Source organism: Poecile atricapillus, chromosome Z (genome assembly GCF_030490865.1).
Source record: "Poecile atricapillus isolate bPoeAtr1 chromosome Z, bPoeAtr1.hap1, whole genome shotgun sequence".
NCBI classification, from domain to species: Eukaryota; Metazoa; Chordata; class Aves; order Passeriformes; family Paridae; genus Poecile; species Poecile atricapillus.
This window is the reverse complement of record NC_081289.1, coordinates 136,066,605-136,086,154: the sequence shown is the minus strand read 5'-3', so window position 1 is coordinate 136,086,154 and position 19,550 is coordinate 136,066,605. Positions and strand designations below refer to the sequence as shown.

The window sequence follows — 19,550 nt, the reverse complement described above, 5'->3', positions numbered from 1 at the left end:
TTCTAATCACTTGATCTCTGAAGTCTCCAATAGAGACTCTGGGGAACACAGAAAGCCCTGACATAGCAAAGGTGACCAGATAACACAGTGACAGTCTGTGCACAAATAATTTGGCTCTGACCCCTCAGCACCTCTGCAGGTGTTCAATGTGACATGCATGGGTGACGTTATGCACACATTAAGCACATGGGCTTTACTGCATTTCTGGCACAGAGCTCTCCTTGCTTCCAGTACATGTTTAACCCACTCCTGGGCGACACATCGAGCTCCCTGACACTGCTGCACTCTGACACATTCCTGCTCACCCATTTCTCCACATCTTCAGTTTCCAGCACTTCACCCTACACACCAGATTCCACCTCTCTACACTGCTTCTGAGACATGCATCCCCATTCAAGCTGCCTTCCAGAGGCCAGTTACTATGACATGGGTCCCAGGAAGTATATGGAGAAGGAGAGTCAGTGTAGTGCCAGTATCATTTCCTGCTCATTCAAAGGTTCCTGCTCATCTCTCTACTTCTCACACAAACCTGCAGGATTATCCACATCACTTAACTTAGGTATCCATGTTAAGAAGTGCTGATTCCTCCTGGAGTCAACAAGGGAAAAACACCTCAGGAGGGAAATCTGAAGCAGCCAGGTTATAATTTGAAGTACTCCCCTGCTTCAGCATGTTGGATCACATGGAGAAGAGACCACCATTTTTGCCAGGGTGATAGGACAAAGGGATAGGTGAAGTGTCTTACAGAATACTGCCAATGTGTCCTTACCCCAATGCTATTGGTTTAAAAAGCCACAGTAATATAAAGAGACAAGAACAAGATCCTGCCAAGCCTGGAATTTCTTAAAGAACAATTAGGAAGTCAAGCATCTGGAAGCACTTTAGGTTCCCAGGTATTAATAGGTACACAAAGAAGATCATAAGCTAAAATAAAAAAAAAATTATGTTCTTCCTGAATTTGAAAAATATGCTTTTCTTTTTCAAACACTCATTTCCTCACCACATAATTTGTACAGTCTGCGGGGATTCATACATTGCTGTAGCAGCATAAATCAGCCCTGAGCAGAAAGCAATGAGGTATCAAGTATTTCAACTCACACTAGAAAACTTTTTGTAATTAAACACGTAAATAAACATTTTTATAAGATTTTAGTTTTCTGTTTCATCTTCCTGCACTTTAGAGAATTCTGACACATAAAAGGGAAGGAAGGAAAGAAAGAAAATAGGCTTTTAATGTCTTTTTGTCCATTTATAAAAACATTACTAGAATTTCAGATTTAAGAGAGATAGAGAGATTTGATTATAAGGGGCCAATATATTTAATAAACAGGCACAGCAATAAAATGAGTTGTCAGGACTAGAGTCACTGCCATTTTAGCTCCAGGACCACACCAAACGATCTCTGCAAATAATGGCAGGAGGGTCCTATTCTATGTGGGAGCTTTGAATAACTCACACAGGAGTACGTTTTCTCCCCTTATCATGGTATTAGAGAGGACCTTGAATCTTGGTTTTGGTGATGAAGAGCTTTGCTTGCCTCACCAATGCAGACACAATGTCCCCCTGTCCTCTTCTCTGAATCCAAGTGTAAAGCTGGGACAGGGCCAGCTGTTCCAAGTACGTTTTGTTCACTGGTACCCAGAATAAATGGTACAAAAGCAAAACTACTTTCTCACCTGATGCTGCCTTCTGGATCTCCAGGGTTACGGATGTGGGAAGACACTGCATAAGCAAGCAGATTTCCTCATACATCATCTTGCTGACGGGGATGCTGTTGATGGTGGTAATTTCATCTCCTACAGCCATCTTGCCCATTGATCCCTGATGCAAAGAGAGATTCAAGGAAATTATAAATACACATCAGATGCCCTTCCACAGGGGCAAAGATTACAGGGAAGCAATTAATAGCTTGTGAGCAACATCCCCTATTTCACGTCACTGCAAAGCACAGGTACCACTGCTGTCAGTTTGCCAGCACATAAATAAAGAACAGATTGTGTTTCTGCCGGGAGGAGAATTAAAGATCAATCTAAACCAGGAAGGTCAAAAAATCTGCTGGTTTCTCTGGGAGATAAGTATCAGGATGGAGGACAGAGCCCTCTTAGTTAAATGAAATGGGATGGATCAGCCCTGGCTTCTTCAGGACTAGAACACTGTGTGTCATTTTTTAATTCCATGCATGAACTACTTCTCAGGTGGAACTCTCTTAAACCAGTGAACAGACATGAACTGAGCTCTTAAGGTAAAGGTTTGCTTCTAAATACAGCAAAGTTAGTCTGAGAAAAAGGCAGGAACAAAACCCAAATCCCCAGATCTCACAGCCCTATTCAAATTGCTATGCCATATCCCCTCTTACTCTAGTGGCTGCTAATGAGATTAAAAATGTTGCAGCCAGGTTTGTATGCCAGGGTATTATTCTTTTTTCTGCACTTCTGCATCTAGCAATTCCACAACCAGTATGAAGCACGTATCCATACTGGTATGGTCATGTATGAGATGCAGAAGAGCAATGTGTTACTGGTACTGCTGTAGCTCTTGGCAAACCTGGCCAGCACCTAAAGCCTCTTGGTTCTAGAGCCCTGTAATACGGGGACATGTGCATATAAAATAGTAAAGCATCATATACATTTGTTGCCACCATCCTCTGCCACCAGGATTTACTTATTCTGTCTTTGCTCATAGTTAGAAAATAAATACAAAAACTACATTCCCTCAAAATTGCAATTGCAAAGGGGGATGAGACCATCTCAGTGGATCTGTGTCCTGCCTCTCTTAATTTTGAATTAGACCAGATGCACTTCTTAATCAGAAACATGTTACTTAGCAGCAGCTCCAGAACAACATGGGGTGAGACATTTTGCTTAGCAAGGACAAAATCCTCAGTTGTGCTTACTCTGAACAGACCAGCTGCTCAATAATAACAATAAAAATAATAATAATCATCACCACATTGGGAAAGCACATCACTATAAGACAGCTCAAATTACAAATTACCACTTCTGCTGGTCCACCTGGCCGCATCCCTGTGACAACAACCTTTAAGGGCATGGCTTGGATTTCCAAATCCAGGCCAAATGACTCGTGCTCGTTGCGAACCAGAGTGACAACTTCAACCTGGCCCTGCCCAACTGCATCAGGCGCTTCACATTTCTTGCTGTGAGGGAGCATTCTGGCAACAGGCTTGTTGTAAGAGCCATGCTCCTCTGTCCTGTGTCTCTGAAGGCTTCGGCACTCAGTGCTCATCATGCTTTTTACTCTGGTGACTGCTCTGTGCTCAAGTTTTGGTGATCTCTTGGATTCAAGCTGTGCTTCCCGGAGCTCCCTCAAACTCAGGCTGCCAAGACGAACTTCAGGCACACTTGAGTAATCAAATGCTATGATGGGGAAAAAAGGAGATTCAATTTGCTCCAGCGTGCTGTCTGCAGACTCCACAGAGTTGCTGAAGACAGAGGAAGATGTCTCCATGACACTGCATCTCGATGACTCACTGTCCTGGCTCTCATCATCGATTTCTACAGATGAGGTTGTAATGACAACGCCAGCATCCTCCTGGCTCTTGGCCCTCTGGCTTCTGTGCAAGTGGGAACTTTCGTCATCATCACTGGCATCACCATCATAGAAAACAACCCTCCTCTGTCGGTGAAAGGGGCTGCGGGCAGATTTGGGGCTGTCACTGAGGATGCCAGGTCGGACAGATTCCACATGCTTGTTGTGATGGCCAGACTGCCTCCCACTAGCTGGAGAAGCCAAACCATTTGCTTTTGTTACTCCCACATCTCTAGCAGCTAGGGAAAAAAAAAAAAAGCTATACTTTAACTGTACTTACAGATGATTTTTAACACCATGCATCTCACTACAGAAGAATACATGTGGCTCTGTTTGCAGAGGAAGCTTAACTCTTATTCACAAAGCAAAAATCAGGCTTTTCATGTCCTCTATCTAACTACAGTAAATATCAAGAGGACTGCAGGTAGCACTACAATTTATGGGTAATTCCCTGTCAGTTCATTGGTAAGTCCAGTTCTACTTTCAGTTTATTTCTAAGTTATGACTATGACTCAAAGAAGACAGATGCAAATTCGAATGTGTATTTTAGTTTAAACAGCAGATTTTACTTCACATTTTCCTTAAATCTAAGCTCAGGACTCCTGCATTAACTCAGAGAGAGGAAAAATTGCTTTCTTGAACAAAGACTGAAGCACACAACAATCAATTTTGAACTAGCAAGTAACAAACCCAAGAACCCTTGCCACATTCTCCTTAGAAAGAACTGCATCTTACTTTGTGGGAAGTTATTTTGTTTTTATTTTTTTGGTGGCTAGTTAGAAATGTAAAAATGCTTTTAAACATTAAATAATTTCCACAGAAAATAAGCTATAGATAAATAAATTGCTTGAGAAGCACAGGAAAGAGAGAACAAACACATCCTCTGAATTTGTGATCAGGTGCATGTCAGTAAGAGTACTCAGTCAGTTACTATGGGGAGACAGACACAAATGCAATATATCTGATGTAAAATAGCACATTTGTTTGTTTTTACACATATATTGATCCTCTCATAGTTTCTGAAATAACTATGAACACTCTGTGTAAATGTAATAAATAAGATGATCAGTTATTTAAAAAAACCCAAAACTCTGCAGTGCTGTCAATCTAATTTCATTCAATCCCATCAAAGTCATTTTCATATTATCAGAACAGGGTTTTGAACAAAATATCATGGAAACAGCCATTTCTGTGGATTGTTGTAAATTCTTTCAATTTTCCAGAACTTCATGCAATCAACACAGGCTTGCACTACACTGACTGGCATTTCTTACTACCACAGCTCTCCTGTACAGGAGTGAGTCTCCCCCCACTAGCCCAGTGACCAGTGGCATCACTTACTCAGGCTGCCAGGGAGAAGAGAGCCATCGTCCAACCAACTGTTCCTGTTCTTCTGACGGAGCTGCTCTTCATCACACGAGCCTGGTACAGCATCAGAGAAGGGGAGATGGCTTGTACCATCATGGGAGAAGTACTGGGAAAGCTCTGCCTCGGAGCTGACGGATCCCTGCTGAAGAGAAGTGACCCTGGTGACCAGCTGTCCTCGATGCATAACACCCCTGCCTGCATGTGAGCACCCCACAGCCCACTCGTATTGCTGTGTCAATAAAGGAAGTTCAAAGCAAATTTTTACAACAGAGCACTTGTCAGTATATTGAGAGCCAAACTGTTGAAACTGAAACACTACACATCAACACGTTTTTAGCAAAATAAAAAGAGGTTCCAAATCCCACTGCTTTACAGGTGTGGTTCAGTGCAGAAACAAGGGATGAAACTATTCACTTTTGCAGTTCCCTTTATCCACATTCTAGACTGAGAGAAGGGAAAGCTTTGTACCTTCAGACACAGTGTCTATGGCTTCCTTGGCTTTACCAGGGAAAACAGATGTTTTCCACTGCAATAGCTGTACAGAGGGACTTAGTCTCAGCCTTCTGCCCATAGGCTCAGGTCTCTCTTGCTAACTTGATTTGTGTCCCACAGAGCAGGGGTGCCTTGCAGGTGGCAGGAGGTGGGACCCCACAGCCTTGTCTGCCATGCTCTGCATATCACTCCCAAGGGCTACAGTCGCAGACAAACAGGAGCTTGCTGCTGTCACAATTTAAATGTGTGACACATGAAATAAACCCTTTCATGGAGCCCAAGTGACAGGGAAGAAGTATGTAGGCTTGGTTTTGAACACCCTGACCAAGTAAGAGCTTCAGTAAAAGCTGAATTTGAAGCAGGCTCTATTTTTATTGTATCTAATCCTTTTACCCGGCTTGCTGGCTCCAAGAAGCGTTTCATAGTCCAGCTGAGGGGAGATGAGGTCTCTCCTTGTTTGGCCTTCACACTAGGAGATGGACTTTTTTGCACAGCTCCTGTTGAATACAGATTAGAGTTAGATGCCAAAAATTAAGGTTGCAGTCCATATAACCAAATAGGTTTCCCGTTCATCTTCTGAGCTGGTGGCTGTGTTTAATCCCACTTATTTATTATCTGAATTGCTTTCCTAAAGCAAGATTTATTCAGCATTTCACAAGCTCTTCCTCAGATCAGATGGAATGTTACCACTGAGACATGTTACACCAGCCAGGCCCAAGGCAATGCCATGAACAAGAGATGAGCAGGAGATGGTCTTCTCCACCTGTTGGAGCATGCTGCCAACTAGGGGCAACCTCAGAAGACAAATCATAAACCATTGGCAAGGTCAGCTTCAAGACACATCTTAGCTGACAAACATAAAAAGGGGATCATAACAAATCTAACATTTCTGAATATCACCTTACTGGTCACTCTGACATTGCCAAAAGTTTGTTTTCATCTGCCAGATTTTAGGAAGTACTGGAGTTCAAACACATCACAGAGATGCCAGAGAACATATTTTGATAGGACTTTAAAGATCACAATGGTTGTTAAACTAGCCATATACATATAGTCTAGTATCCAACACCTGTATTTTTTCAAATGGTCACAATACTTTGTGGGGTCTTTTTTGCCATTAAGGACAAGCATACATAGATAAACTAGATCCCCCCTCTTCTTTCCCTACTGGAACATTGTGCTTCCCCGCATCTTGAAAAAGGTTCAGAACCTCTTGACAACCCTACTTTCAGGTCATGGTAGCCTAGTAAAAGAAAGCAAAACACATAAGCTGCAGAGCTGATCCATCTGAACCGGATGTTTGTGCTAAAATTTCTGCAGTGGATAGAGTGATGATACTCCCTACACTGCTCTGCTGTCTTGAGGGCTCTCAAAATATTAATGCTGGGGAATTTTACAGCATGCCCTTAAATGTTTCTGCATCTGTGAGCGAACACACTCTAGAGAAGAGAATATGTTGCTACCTGTGACGTGAGAGGAGCTGGCGTCCTTGCTCTCTCGGTGGGTAGTACGTGCGATTGCTTCATCCATCTCCTGCTCCGAAACCTGAAGTAGGGTGGGAGACAAAGCTCAAACAGGGTACAAGAAATTACAAGAGTCTTACCACTCATCACAAATACGTGAGTCATTTCATATTAGCCACTATTTTTAAAGATGCAATAAGGGAGACCTAGTTGAGGGCTCTTAAGTCCCTGTCCCCTGACTCAGACTCTCTTGATGCCACTTTCCTACAAAAACCAGGAAGCAGAAGCCTGCCAGCTGCATGATGACTGCATTCAAGTGACACACAATATAAAGAAATAAAGCAGACTCAAAGAAATCAAATGAAACTATTACAGCTCAGTTCTAACTCAATTAAAATCTCTATATTGATTTGTTGAGAAAATATGACTTTGAAACAGACAAAGACTGCTTTGTCCAAGCATACATCAGAAACTTAAGCTATTCTACACTTAACCTACCGGAAGAATACCAGACTTCCCATAATATTGCTGTCTTTCTAATTTTCATTTCTCCATGTTTTTAAAAAGAAAACTTAAATCAGTAATTGGTAACTAATGTTTCTCTGATTTAAGAATAAATACTGGTTTACCATATTTGCTAATTTAGCCCTTAATTACTGCCATGTATTTAATTCTTATTACTGGAAAACATTTTATACAGGAACAACTAGTCTGCAGACATATATATTTAAGAACAGAAAGCAAATTCATTCTGTCAAAAGTACTTTCTATGCACATTGTTTTACATGAATTAAAATTTCAGCATAAATAGAGACTACAAACTTGAGTCTTCCTGAATCATAAAGATTGAGAGATTCTGAAGCAAACTCAGCAGTTGAAACACAGCATAAATGCCATATTCACTCAGAATAACAATCAGAAAGAAAATTTTGAGGTATTTCTTTTGGAAGTACATGAAAACACCAAAGCAAACATATTCAGCAGCAAAATATACTGTGGATCTTTTGTGTTATAAAATAAGAAAATAAGTATAAAAATGTTCAAAACAACATGAACCTTTGTAAAAACACATCTCTGTTTCCAGCCTCTGTCATGACCTTACAGCAACTCAAAAGTCCTTGAGCTCCTGGGGCACAGGGAGCTCCTGCAGGACATGGACCAGATCCTTAGACTATGATCCATGGCCTTAACACAAACCTTTTGGTAAAACATATTCCAAGAGTAAAAACAGGTCCCAGGCACACTTCAGTACATTTTTGAAGTTAACCAAAATTCCTGACAGAACGAGAGAACACAGTCTCAAACTGTAAATCTGTAAAAAAAAAAAACCCTGGATGTGGCACTTGGTGCCACGGTCTAGTTTTTGTTGCTAGGGCAAGTTGGACTCGATGATCTTGGAGGTCTCTTCCAATCTAGTTATTCTGTTGAATACCACGCTTCTGCAAACTCTGCCAGCTTTGATGTTTATGGCTCAGGAAGTTCAAAATTGAAAGTTAATTCCTAACTCAAATTTGCACGCTGGGATATTATTAAGATAAAAAAAATAAAAATACCCACACTTAATTATTTATATATAAAATTACCACAATTATCTATTGATCGAGTGCTTTCAGAAAATGGGTGAAAGTAACATAGCAATAAATACAGGTTCCCATGTGGACACTCCTCCAGAGATCCAACTATGAGAGATTATGGATTTAATACTGCCAGGATTATGGATTCAGTACTGGAAAAATGCTTTAGGGTCTCTCCAGCTCAACTTTTAGCTTTTCATACATTTCTTGGCAAAGGATTTGTTGTCATCTTAAATATCACTTATGGAAAACTGTAATAGGAGCTACTTAATAGTTTCCCTCTGTTACTGAGTAATACCAAGCAATTAGCTTAACTCAGTTCATCCTTTCAGTAGACACCAGGTTAGGTCACTTATCAGCTTCCAAGATCCCACCACAGGAAGAAGAGGTACAGATGAGAAAGGGCAGGCTCTACAGCATGGCATTTTTATTTCATGCTTCTTACAGATGCTCCAAAAGGTCTGTATGCCTTAATAATGCAACCACGTTGAAACATTGTTTTGGTTCGGCACAGCACACAGACTCACCAAAATACTGGTTATCTTAGTTACCTTAGTTATCTTAGGCTAGAAGCCCAATTCTTACCCTCTCCATGCTTACCTTTAAAAGAACCACAGCCTCTTTCTTTCCAGCAGCACAAGGCCTTCCAGCTAAGATAATAAACTCTGGCAAGTAGGCCCCTATTTGTTGACTGTATATTTGACTTAGCAGAAAATACACTATTAATTACAAAATAAGAAACCTGAGTTCTCCTAGATATGGCTTTATTAAAGCCTGCATTTGTAGTTATGAGTTCAGAAGTCAGAGCTTTCTGGACCCACTAATGCAAATATTTTTACAGCTTCATTCCTGTTTAAACAGGAAGGTTTCATACACTCATAAAATTCTTTGAAATACTGAAATAAAAGAAGCTGTTATTCCCTATAGCTTGGCTAATAGCCTTTCATCTTCTACCATCAATTTTTAAAAAATGCTTGAGAACACTTACTTTGTAAATACAGCCTTATTTCCAAATTGACCTTTCATGGATCCAGTAGCAGAACGCTCCATATTCTCACATTTTAATTCCTGAAGGAAAACTTTGATCTTTGGATAGATTTTTCTTTATTATAGTTGATCAATTCAAGCTGTTGATACATATATACCTGTCCCTAAATTATATTCTGCTCAAAGACAAAGGAACTGCAAAATAGCTTTTAGGAGGAAGAGGTCTTGTGCTGCATTTGCGTTACTATTTCATCCAAGTACCAAGAAAGATGGGAACACTTCATTCAAGCAGTTCCAGGAAAATGCAATTCATCAGTGGGTGACTAAGTGAAAAGCACCAGGGATGGTCCAGCATTGCTATGACTTACAAAACTGGAAAGCATCATTACAATCCAGACATATTGCACAATACATGCTATACATGTGAGAAAAAGCATTTTCTTCATTTTCTGCTTTTCATAGCAAGACTCAAATTACAGTGCCAGATGAAAACAACCCAGATACACTCATTCATTTTCTCCTCACCTTTGGGTTAGGATGACGACTAATGATTAGGCTGACCGGGCCAGGTCCACACTCACTCAGGATTGCGTAGGCTTCGCTTAATGCTGCGTGACGCAGGCTCACAGAATCCGCTTCCAGAATCTGGTCACCCCGGCTGCCAGAGACACAGAGTCACCTAATCACAACCACCTTCCACGCACAAAATTTGTGCTTTCAACTGATGGCCAAGAAATTTCAAGGACACAAGTGTTCTGGAAAAGATGTGACTTTCAAAGAAGGTGCTGCTCCCAGTGATGTGAATGGTTTAAGTCCTCTTGAGCTCACAAGGGAGGGAGGCTCAGAGATCCCTTCTACGTTTACTGTCAGTGTAAAAATCTCTAATTAAATCTACCAAGAAAACTCTCTGCATTCAGACCAGGGTGAAAGCAAGCTTCAGTTCCACTTCTGCATTCAGATATTTATTGAGAACAGAAGAGGAAAAATGAGATTCAGATGGGCTGTTCCTTCACACCATATTGAATTACTTAGCAGAAACACTGATAAGAAATTCATGATTTAGATAGGAGTTTATTAAATGACTCCAGGAAAAAAAATTGAGCTTGGTAAGCCTGTATTTGCTCAAAATTAACATATAGAACCCATTAAAAAACAAAACAAAACTCTCCTGAAAGGAAAACACACTGTGTGATTTCAAAGGGTGTGTAGTGATAGGATAAGGGAATATGGCTGTAAACTAAAAGAGGGCAGGATTAGATCAGGTGTTGGGAAGAAATTCTTTACTGTCAGGGTGGTGAGGTACTGGAAGAGGTTGCCCAGAGAAGTTCTGGAAGTGTTTGAGACCAGGATGGATGGAGCTTTGAATAACCTGATCTAGTGGTAGGTTCCCTGCTCACAGCAGGGAGTTTGTAATAAGATGATCTTTAACATCTCTTCCAACACAAACCATTCCATGACTCTATGATTGTTCGGCTCTGTTTTCTCAGTTTTGTAACTCTTGCTTACGGTGCTCACACAGCTGGAACTATTCAAAAGAAAGTATCACCAGCTAGGCATATCATTAAAGCATTCTCATTAATTCCTGAAACATTTGCTTTGAATAGACACTCTCCAAGAATCTACTACTGCTGGCTTATGTTGGGCTACTTGTGACAATGACACTGTGTTTACACTACGAGTACACACACCAAAGGCAATGTAACAATTGAAATTCAGTAACCAGAACTTCTGGTACAGGCTCAGGAAAGTAAAGAGTGACCTATCAGTTGTGCAATCATCCCACTGCTCTGCCCACCTTTCAGACTTGCACAAATGGAGTCACTTAGAGAGCCACATGGCAGCGAGAGGGAGCTCAGACACAGAGGAGCTGGATTCAAACCTCCCCTGGCATTACAAAGCCAACATTTGATTAACAAAGTTTTCCAAAAATCAAAACCATCCTGTAAGTCTTGGCCTGTGAAGGCATAAATCGCTGATGGGACAACAGAAGCAACGTCTCAAAGAAGCAAGCTAAAAATCTGGGAAGCATGCCTGGATATAATCAATCACGTAAACCTAATAAACAACACAGCTGTTACATACAGACCTAACCAGCACTGTAATGTTTTCCAAAGGGGCCTGCAAGAAAGCAAGTTACCATTAAATGCTGTCTCCTGTAGACTTTTCTATATGATAGGAACTTCCAAGGGTTTTGGCAGCAATGCCACCATAAAATTATCTTCTTCCCTTATTCCAAGAAATCAAATTTCTATCGCAGTTTTCCTGGTGAGCCAGGAAACAGAAGGCACTCCCCAGCCATGCAAAAGCAAGGCATTTGCTCAGCCTCTCTGCATCAGTGCTCGCACCACACGCTCAGAGTGGATCACACAGACCCAGCACCTCTTCAGCACAGCCTCTCTGGTGCCATGCTCCCAGCACCCGCCAGCATTTATGGAGGAACACAGAAAGTGGGAAGGTTTCTTCCAATGGTTTTCAAAAATTAAGCCTCTACAAGAGGAAAAGCAAATTTCTGTGACTTAATCCAATATATCAATCCCTGGGATTTACTGCTTCCTAAAAAGACATCCCAACTCCATGACAGAGTGAGCTGGGCTGGTCAGCTTGCAGCAATCCTGCCAGACTGAGAGTAAGGGCAGAAAAACACCACTGCAGCCATGGGCATAGGTAGCTGCAGGAATAACCACCCCAGCTCTTTTCAGGAGAGTTTCAGGTGACTGACCTTTTAGCAGAGCTCTGCAAATTTCCTCCCAGTCTGGGGTCTCTGGCTGTAGCTCTCACAAAAAACCATGAGGCTGCACTTCTTGCTGCTCCCCTTTTTCAAAGGGTGCTATTAGGCTCAGCTTTCTGTATAGAGAATTTTTTTAAAAAAACAACCAAACAACCCAGATCTTAATGATCATGCTGTTTCCAGAACACAGAATAATGTTCCCTGGGTATTTAATTTGGAATGTCTAAACTTTTGGACTTTGGAATGTCTTCACTTAAATGTTTTCTTTTTGGTGAACACTTAAGTATAAATTTCCTCTCTGCTACATCAACCAATTGGTGAAAACAACGTCTCAATTGATTTCATTGTAAAACCACTTCAGCATGTTTCTGCTTTAACCAACCTTAATCTGCCATCCATTTTAGCCACTGATCCTGGAGCCAGGCTGTGAATGTATATCCCAGGAGAACTGTTTTCCAGTGTGAGACAACAGGCACCAATGCCGAGACCAACTCCTGGCTCTGTGAAAAACAAGAAGTACAAAGAAATGTGGCAGATCGTAATCACACAGGACACACAAGTGTTTGTGTTCCCACATCCCATCTGAGTTCAGGACTTTTGCCATTGTTTCAGGGCTGGCCTTAGGTGCAGTCAGTCAGGAAGCTAAGACCAGCAAGTGGATATCAGGATTGAAAATAGCTGATCCTGACTTTTCTGAGATTCATCAATCTCAGAAAATACTCTGCGCTGTGGGAACCTCCTGGAAATGTCGCACAATGTCTGATCTGGTCCAAGGCACAAAGGAGTAGGGGCAGCAATCCAACTGAGATGTCACTTAAAATTACTGCAGAAAAAACGATCAAAGAGGATGCTGCTAATTGTATTGCTCTTTTTCATTGAATATCTGTATGGCATTCCTCAGCAAAGAAGCACAAAGGAAGGTGAGGCATTATCTCTGGTTCAGTGGTCACCTCCGTCCACTTTCATCTTTGGTTTCCTTCAGGTAACAACATCCCTGTTATAGAGATTACTGGACATCTTCCATTCTCTCACAAAATTTTGAATCCAATCTTCAAAATCACTGTATTGTAAGTCTTAAAAAATAGGCCTATCTGTCTAGCACATATAACATATGCTTTAAGGTTATAATGAGCAATTATTACTAATGAGAGCAACCCTCATGGATGTATATACAAACAGGTCATCTGGGAACTTTTCAACACTGTGCAGCTTTGCCTTCCCCAGAGATGCCCTTTAAGAGAAGGGCACAGCCTCTTGGGTTGCCACAAGGCTGATCTACATTTTGCCTGGTATCTCACAGCCTCTCTCTTTCATGAGCATGGACACTGACTGCTACCCGTAAGAGGCTTCTGATTCTGGAGCAGCAAAATGCAGAAATGGGAATTCTTCAGAAGTTTTTGCATTAGAGGATACTTTTCCCCCTCATCCTGTGATTCAAGGTCAAATGGGCACAGGTGGGTGCACCAGACATGAGTCCCCAACCTTTTCCTAAAAACTCTCCTAAGAAGCAGACATTTGTTCTCCCAGACCATTTCGACAGACCCTCACCTTTGTTGAGTGTCACATCCATGACGATCCTGTCCTTGGGGCCAGGTCCTTTGCGGCTGGAGGAGGAGCTGTCGGGCTCCTCGAGGCCGGGGACAGGCACACTGGCGCTGGGGGAGCTGGAGCGGCTCAGCAGGGTGGGCGTCACACAGGGTGTGAGGCTGGGGCTGCGCAGCCGCGTGCGCACCGTCAGCGTCACCACGCCCTTCTTCAGTTGCTGCAGACACAGCACAGAACCACCGTGAGGTGACCAACATTCATCACTAAACCTGCACACAGTAACTCGTGGCAGTGCAAGAATATCAAGTTGAGGGTATGAGATGGCAATGAGTGAAGAAGAGGAGTGTTAATCTCTTCAGCACTGCATCTGTGTTACCTTAAACCTCTGGATGGCCTCCTGATGGGTCAGTCCTTGTAGAGACTCTCCATTAACTTCCAGGATTTCATCCCCTGGAAAACAGATACAATAAATGAGGTCAGCAGTATAGAGACTATAAAGATTTAAGACATCTTTCCTGAACATGAGATGATCCACTACTATAAGGATTTTAGTTACCTATTCAATAAAAAGCCTTTTATTGTTCTCAATTTATTTTCACTTGTACTAATGTCTCTACAAGTTACTAGTGAAGAACTACCAAAGTAAAAACAGCTCCTCAACAGAGATCCTTAACTTGGCATTCCCATTCTCACAAACAAGCTGACAATGCCATGGATTTTAACTAAAGTCTGAAAGTGTTTACGACATGAAGTCCAAAGGTACTAAAAAACTGCCTTTCTTTTGTAAGCATTAACAAGAGAAATGAGGAACTAAATGAAACACTACAGCACATCACTTCAAAGCCTGTTCAGGGAAAACGAACCCTGCATCCACGTGCAGAAAGCAAATGTGTTCCCTTACTAAACGCCCGCAGACAGAGAAGCATGTAGTAGCCCACACGCTGTGACAACAAATGTCTTTTTCACCTCGAGGAACATGTTCTGTCAGATTTCTGCCAGCTTCCAGGCTCTGGGTCTCACTACTTACACCCAGCTGTGCTATCTACCTTAATTTTATTAAAAGGAGTGTCAGCATGATTCAGATCCACTTCCTGCAATTTGACTTGTGTCTGTGCAAAATTACATGGGGCAATATTGTCAGCTAAGTCTACCCCTCCTCTCCTTTCCTAGCCTTAGTAAAGAAAAAAAAAATAGAAGAGTTTGCAAGCTATGAATAGCCTGCAAATGATTGCTGGGTTTATGGGACAGCTGCTACTTATTGGCTTCCCACAGCAAGTGCACAACCTATGATGCAGGGATGCGAGCTTCCCTCTGGCAGCAAGTGTGAGAGTTGGCACCAAGAGCAGCAGCCTCAAATACAACAAGTGTGATAAGACAGAAAGAGGAGAATGATGATATGAGGAGAGAAGTAACACAGGAGCAGCTTGACAGAAGTAACACAGGAACAGCTTTCCATGGAAGCAAAGTAACACAACCCTTGTAGAAGGGTTGTAAACCATGACTTTAAACTCATGGTCACTTTGTATTTTCAACACTAGGAGTCTGTCTGTCTGACACAGCACTCACACAATGGTACAGCACACACAGAGCAGGCTATGCATTCAGCTCAGACACCGAGATTGGCAAAGCAGTAATAAAATCTGGCTATATCTCCTTCTCTAACCAGGGTGTTCTCACTGCCAATCCTATCTTTCTTTTTGTTTTTTGGTTTTTTGGGGGGTTTTTTGAGGGGGGGTTGGGGTTTTTTTTTTGGTTTGTTTTGGTTTTGGTTATGATTTGTCCTGTCAAAATCATACCAGGAGGCTTAAAGAATACAAGGGCTCAAAAGAGCCTCTCTAGATATGCCTCTATATATAACGCCTTCGCAGACCAGCATCTCTAAGCCAGATGTTGTTGGCTATCTATATTTTCCTGCTGTCACTGACCCTCTCCAGCTGAAGAACTGCAGCTTGCTGTTTGGGCAAATGAAGTTCGTGAAAGAGAAAGGGGAAAACAGAGCGGCCACCACTATTCTGTAGTTCCCCTTCTCAATATGAAATACAGTCAAGTTAATTGCTATGAATGATCTTCCGTAAGATGAACAAACAGGGTGTTTTACATTTGCCATAGCCTCTTGCTGCTGGCCAGGTGCCAAAACATAGCTGTACTTGAATTTTCCTCCTGGACTGAAACAATTTTCCACTGTGGTCCTTTACGTGAAGTTGGATTCTCTCTACCATACCTTCTTTAAGCCTTCCGTCAGCAGCTGCTGCTCCATTTGGGAATATAGTCTTCACAAAAATCCCCATGCGTCCACGAGCAGAATCCTGACCTCCCACAATGCTGAATCCAAGACCCTACAGAAAAGAGAAGACATACAGCTGGCATCTTACTCTATTATCATGTGTATGAGAAAGACAGCCAACAATGTACAAGACAAGTAAAATTCAAAGATGAAAACCTAAATCCTTCTGATGAATTGCACTCCCAACTTCTCTCCTTCCATTTCCTCATTTACTTTCACTCTATTATCAAAACACTCATCAATCCAAAAAATAGCAGCAGGCACCCAAAGCTGATATAGCAAAAATTCTGATGTTATTCTGGATTTTTTCAAAACACTGGGTCAATAGCTTCCCCATTTTAAAAACAGTAACACATTCGTTTTGAATTAACAGACAGTCAATTCCTACCCCTGAGATCTATATCCAGGATTAACTAAAGGTTTCTCTTATGTCACAGATCCTACATTTCCTCAGGAAGAAGAAAAGCTTCAGAACATGACATAAGGTCAGTGCTGCAATGTCAGGAATGTAGCTGAAAGGAGAATGGCATGTGGGGGCTACCACTCACATGTACATTTTTAATCATTCTGGAGACATATATCACGCTGTATTCAAATAAATCTAGATCAATAGATTCCCCAGGGCTCCATCCATTAGCTCTTACCCCTGCACTACCCCAGCAGGCTACGGGACCATCTTGCAAAGCTGACCTGAGAACTGATGAACACAGCAGAATGAACCTCTCCTCCTTCTGCTGAGTTATTTCCCAGAAAAATCACTTCCTTGATCCACAACCCTTTCCCGTATCTTTCCCGTATTTCCTCCCTTGTCACTGCTGTTGATGCATTTTAGAGAATAAAGAGAAAAGTCACCGACCAGGTGGAGAAGGGATGTGGAGAACTGTTGTGCTTTAGTGATCTGAAGCCATGGACATTACTATTGCCTTGGGCAGCGCTCTACAGCTGAGGATGCTGCCAGGACAAGCACTGAGTTCACAATCCAATACAACAATCAGATCTTTTGTTTCACTATGTGAATACAGAGCAGGCCACCACAGTTATAAGACTCTAGTAATTTGATAAGACATTACTGATTTCCATAAAGGAAGCAACTTAGCTCTCTTCTGCAGAACAAAATAACTCCACTTACTGTTCAACCCTGTGCAATTATCAACTGCAAATCAACCTACAGAAAGCAAGAGGCTCCTGGCACTCCCAGGCCTGGACATGGGCGGTCTCCCCATGGCTCCATGAGTGGGTTGGGAGAAACATGTCTGCGAAGTACAGCAGTTCCTACACTAGCCCACCTTCCCACTCCACAGCAGGAAACCACTCCTTGCACATCTACCTATGGATGAAAACCTAAAGGGAAACCCTCAGCTCCCCGCCACAAGCACTGCAACTCTCTGGAGAAATGTTTCAAGTCCCAGCTCTGCACAGGGATAATAAAGTGAGCAGTACTGCACAAACTGTACAAGGTGCAACCCCTAACAAAGATCACCCAAGAAGTGGGTGGAAGGCACTCAAAATGGCAGCTGCTTTAGGTGGCTCATGATCACTAGGGTCTGCATTCTCCTATCTGCTTCCTAAAACCATGGAACTAACTGCAGAAAGGCGGGAGGGGGTGGTTTATCCCAGGGGGAGAAATAATCTAATTTCATGAGAAAAATGGAGGAAAAAAAAAAAGTACACGAAAAATGAAGAAATATTTGCTCATCATAGAGCCACAGCTCCTAAACCAAGGAAAGAGATAAAGCAATTGTGAGCCAGTGTACCCATAGAAGTAACTATTTCTAACTCTTTGCTAAAGATAAAGCACAACAAGGAATTAGTTTTGCATTTGAGCTTGAAAGTCAAAACAAGTCGTCTTAGTCCAAAACAAATCCATCTGATGACTTTAAAGACTATTTCACAAAAGGACATGAATATTTTTAGCATATTTAAATGACAGCTCCAATACTAGTGTGGATTTGATTAGGGAAAACAATGTATACCTAGGTTAATGCTTATCTATTTTTTCTTAGCATTCAGCCAGCTGGTATCTAGCAAGTGTGTAAACACATTATTGGGGAAGAGAAGAGGACTTTTTGACCCATGGAATTCAGGGCTCTCGGAGAAGCAATCAGCCAGTAACCTTTCTTCAGGTTTAACGCTTAATTTACAGTAATTTATTTTTTTTTTAAATGCATCCAGATTCCACAGAGGGAAAATATGCTTGTCCATAAATATACATGTGAAGAGGTACTGTTCTGTAGCTGCACTGACTTTGCATAAACATACATATTTAGAGATCCATTATAAATATTTGATATCTCAGTAATGGCAAGATGCACCAAACCAAACTGAAAGCCACCCTGTGTCAAGTGGATGACACAAACATCACATCCCCTGTATTTTGCAGATGTTACTTTGGCATTTATGTTTGGAAATGAGATTTTTGTTTATCATTAGGACTATTACCAGCTACCTTGAGAGCAGCTTGAAGTACAGGAGATACCTCTTAAATGCCAGCTCTTGCTACATGTGAGAAACATGCAGAAATCCTCACCTTGCCTTGCCCTTTCATCAGGACGATGTTGGAAATGATGGACGGCTGGGTCAGTCTCCATGGAGATTCCACTTGGGCAGCACTGAAGGAACGAGTAGATTTCTTCACGATATGGTAGTCCTAACATCAACAAACAAGGATAATTGCTCTGATTGCTTGGCACAGATACTGTGGATGTCATACTGGGAAAATTACAAGTGTCGGGGAAAAGGGATGCAGTATCTTAGAGATACATTCAGAGAAACGTTCAAGAGATGAAACCCCACCTCACCACAATCAAAGTGAATCCTGCCATAGTAATTTTCCCATATTTCACACAGTAGAATAATTTTGAAATGTATCAGCCACAATTTAAATTAAAAGGATTAAAGATAACCTCATGATATACTCAAGTCCTTATTTGTTTAAAAAAAAAAAAAGGAGAAAGGAAAGGAAAAGGGAAAGACCTACATTTTAAAAATATTAAAATAAAGAGCATTAGGATTCTTTTTCTTTTGTTAAAAGTCCTCAGATCTCTAGAACTGCAAGTCCTAAGATGAACAGCCTTAGGACCTTATGGCCATACACAAGCAGTACTCTCCTTCACAACACTCAAAGAAGTTCTCCACAGGTGGCCAACACATCCCATTTTGGTGTCCAGGCCTGTTTCAGTCTCATGACATATCTATGTGATCCTGTTTCATGACCCTTGCTCACTTCTATGAACCTCAGGCAGATGCCACGGGACCAAGAGCAGTGAGTACTCACAGCCAGCTCTGCCTCCCCGCTCACCTGCCGGGCTCCTGCTGACTCCAGCTGCTGGGGCAGAGAGTGCTTTCTTCCACCCCGGGAATATTTCACTGCTATTTCGTAATTTGATTCACCATTTTCCACTGTCAGCTCATCATCTTCTCCCACAGACTCCAAGCGGGATCCGGCACCTAAGAAAAAACACAGAAACACATCCTGCTAACATCTGAGAGCTGCTTTAGCCTCTCTCACCAGCAGGCAATAAGCACCTCCTGCAAATCCCAAATTAAAGTGCCTTAAAACAATG

The 19,550-nt window shown here is 41.8% G+C and overlaps 1 protein-coding gene across 1 annotated transcript in view; it reads right to left on the bottom strand.

Annotated features, from left to right (window-relative positions):
* PDZD2 (PDZ domain containing 2) overlaps positions 1-19,550 on the bottom strand; it is a 201,890-nt gene that overhangs the window by 17,659 nt on the left and 164,681 nt on the right. Inside the window, exons 8-19 of the mRNA XM_058827058.1 lie at positions 19,286-19,434; positions 18,515-18,634; positions 15,925-16,039; positions 14,080-14,153; positions 13,707-13,920; positions 12,541-12,658; positions 9,956-10,088; positions 6,870-6,951; positions 5,800-5,903; positions 4,888-5,056; positions 2,995-3,785; positions 1,677-1,821 (exon numbers count right to left, since the gene is read on the bottom strand). Of these exons, the coding sequence (XP_058683041.1) occupies positions 1,677-1,821; positions 2,995-3,785; positions 4,888-5,056; positions 5,800-5,903; positions 6,870-6,951; positions 9,956-10,088; positions 12,541-12,658; positions 13,707-13,920; positions 14,080-14,153; positions 15,925-16,039; positions 18,515-18,634; positions 19,286-19,434 (2,214 nt within the window). The remainder of the gene's footprint in view (positions 1-1,676; positions 1,822-2,994; positions 3,786-4,887; positions 5,057-5,799; positions 5,904-6,869; positions 6,952-9,955; positions 10,089-12,540; positions 12,659-13,706; positions 13,921-14,079; positions 14,154-15,924; positions 16,040-18,514; positions 18,635-19,285; positions 19,435-19,550) is intronic.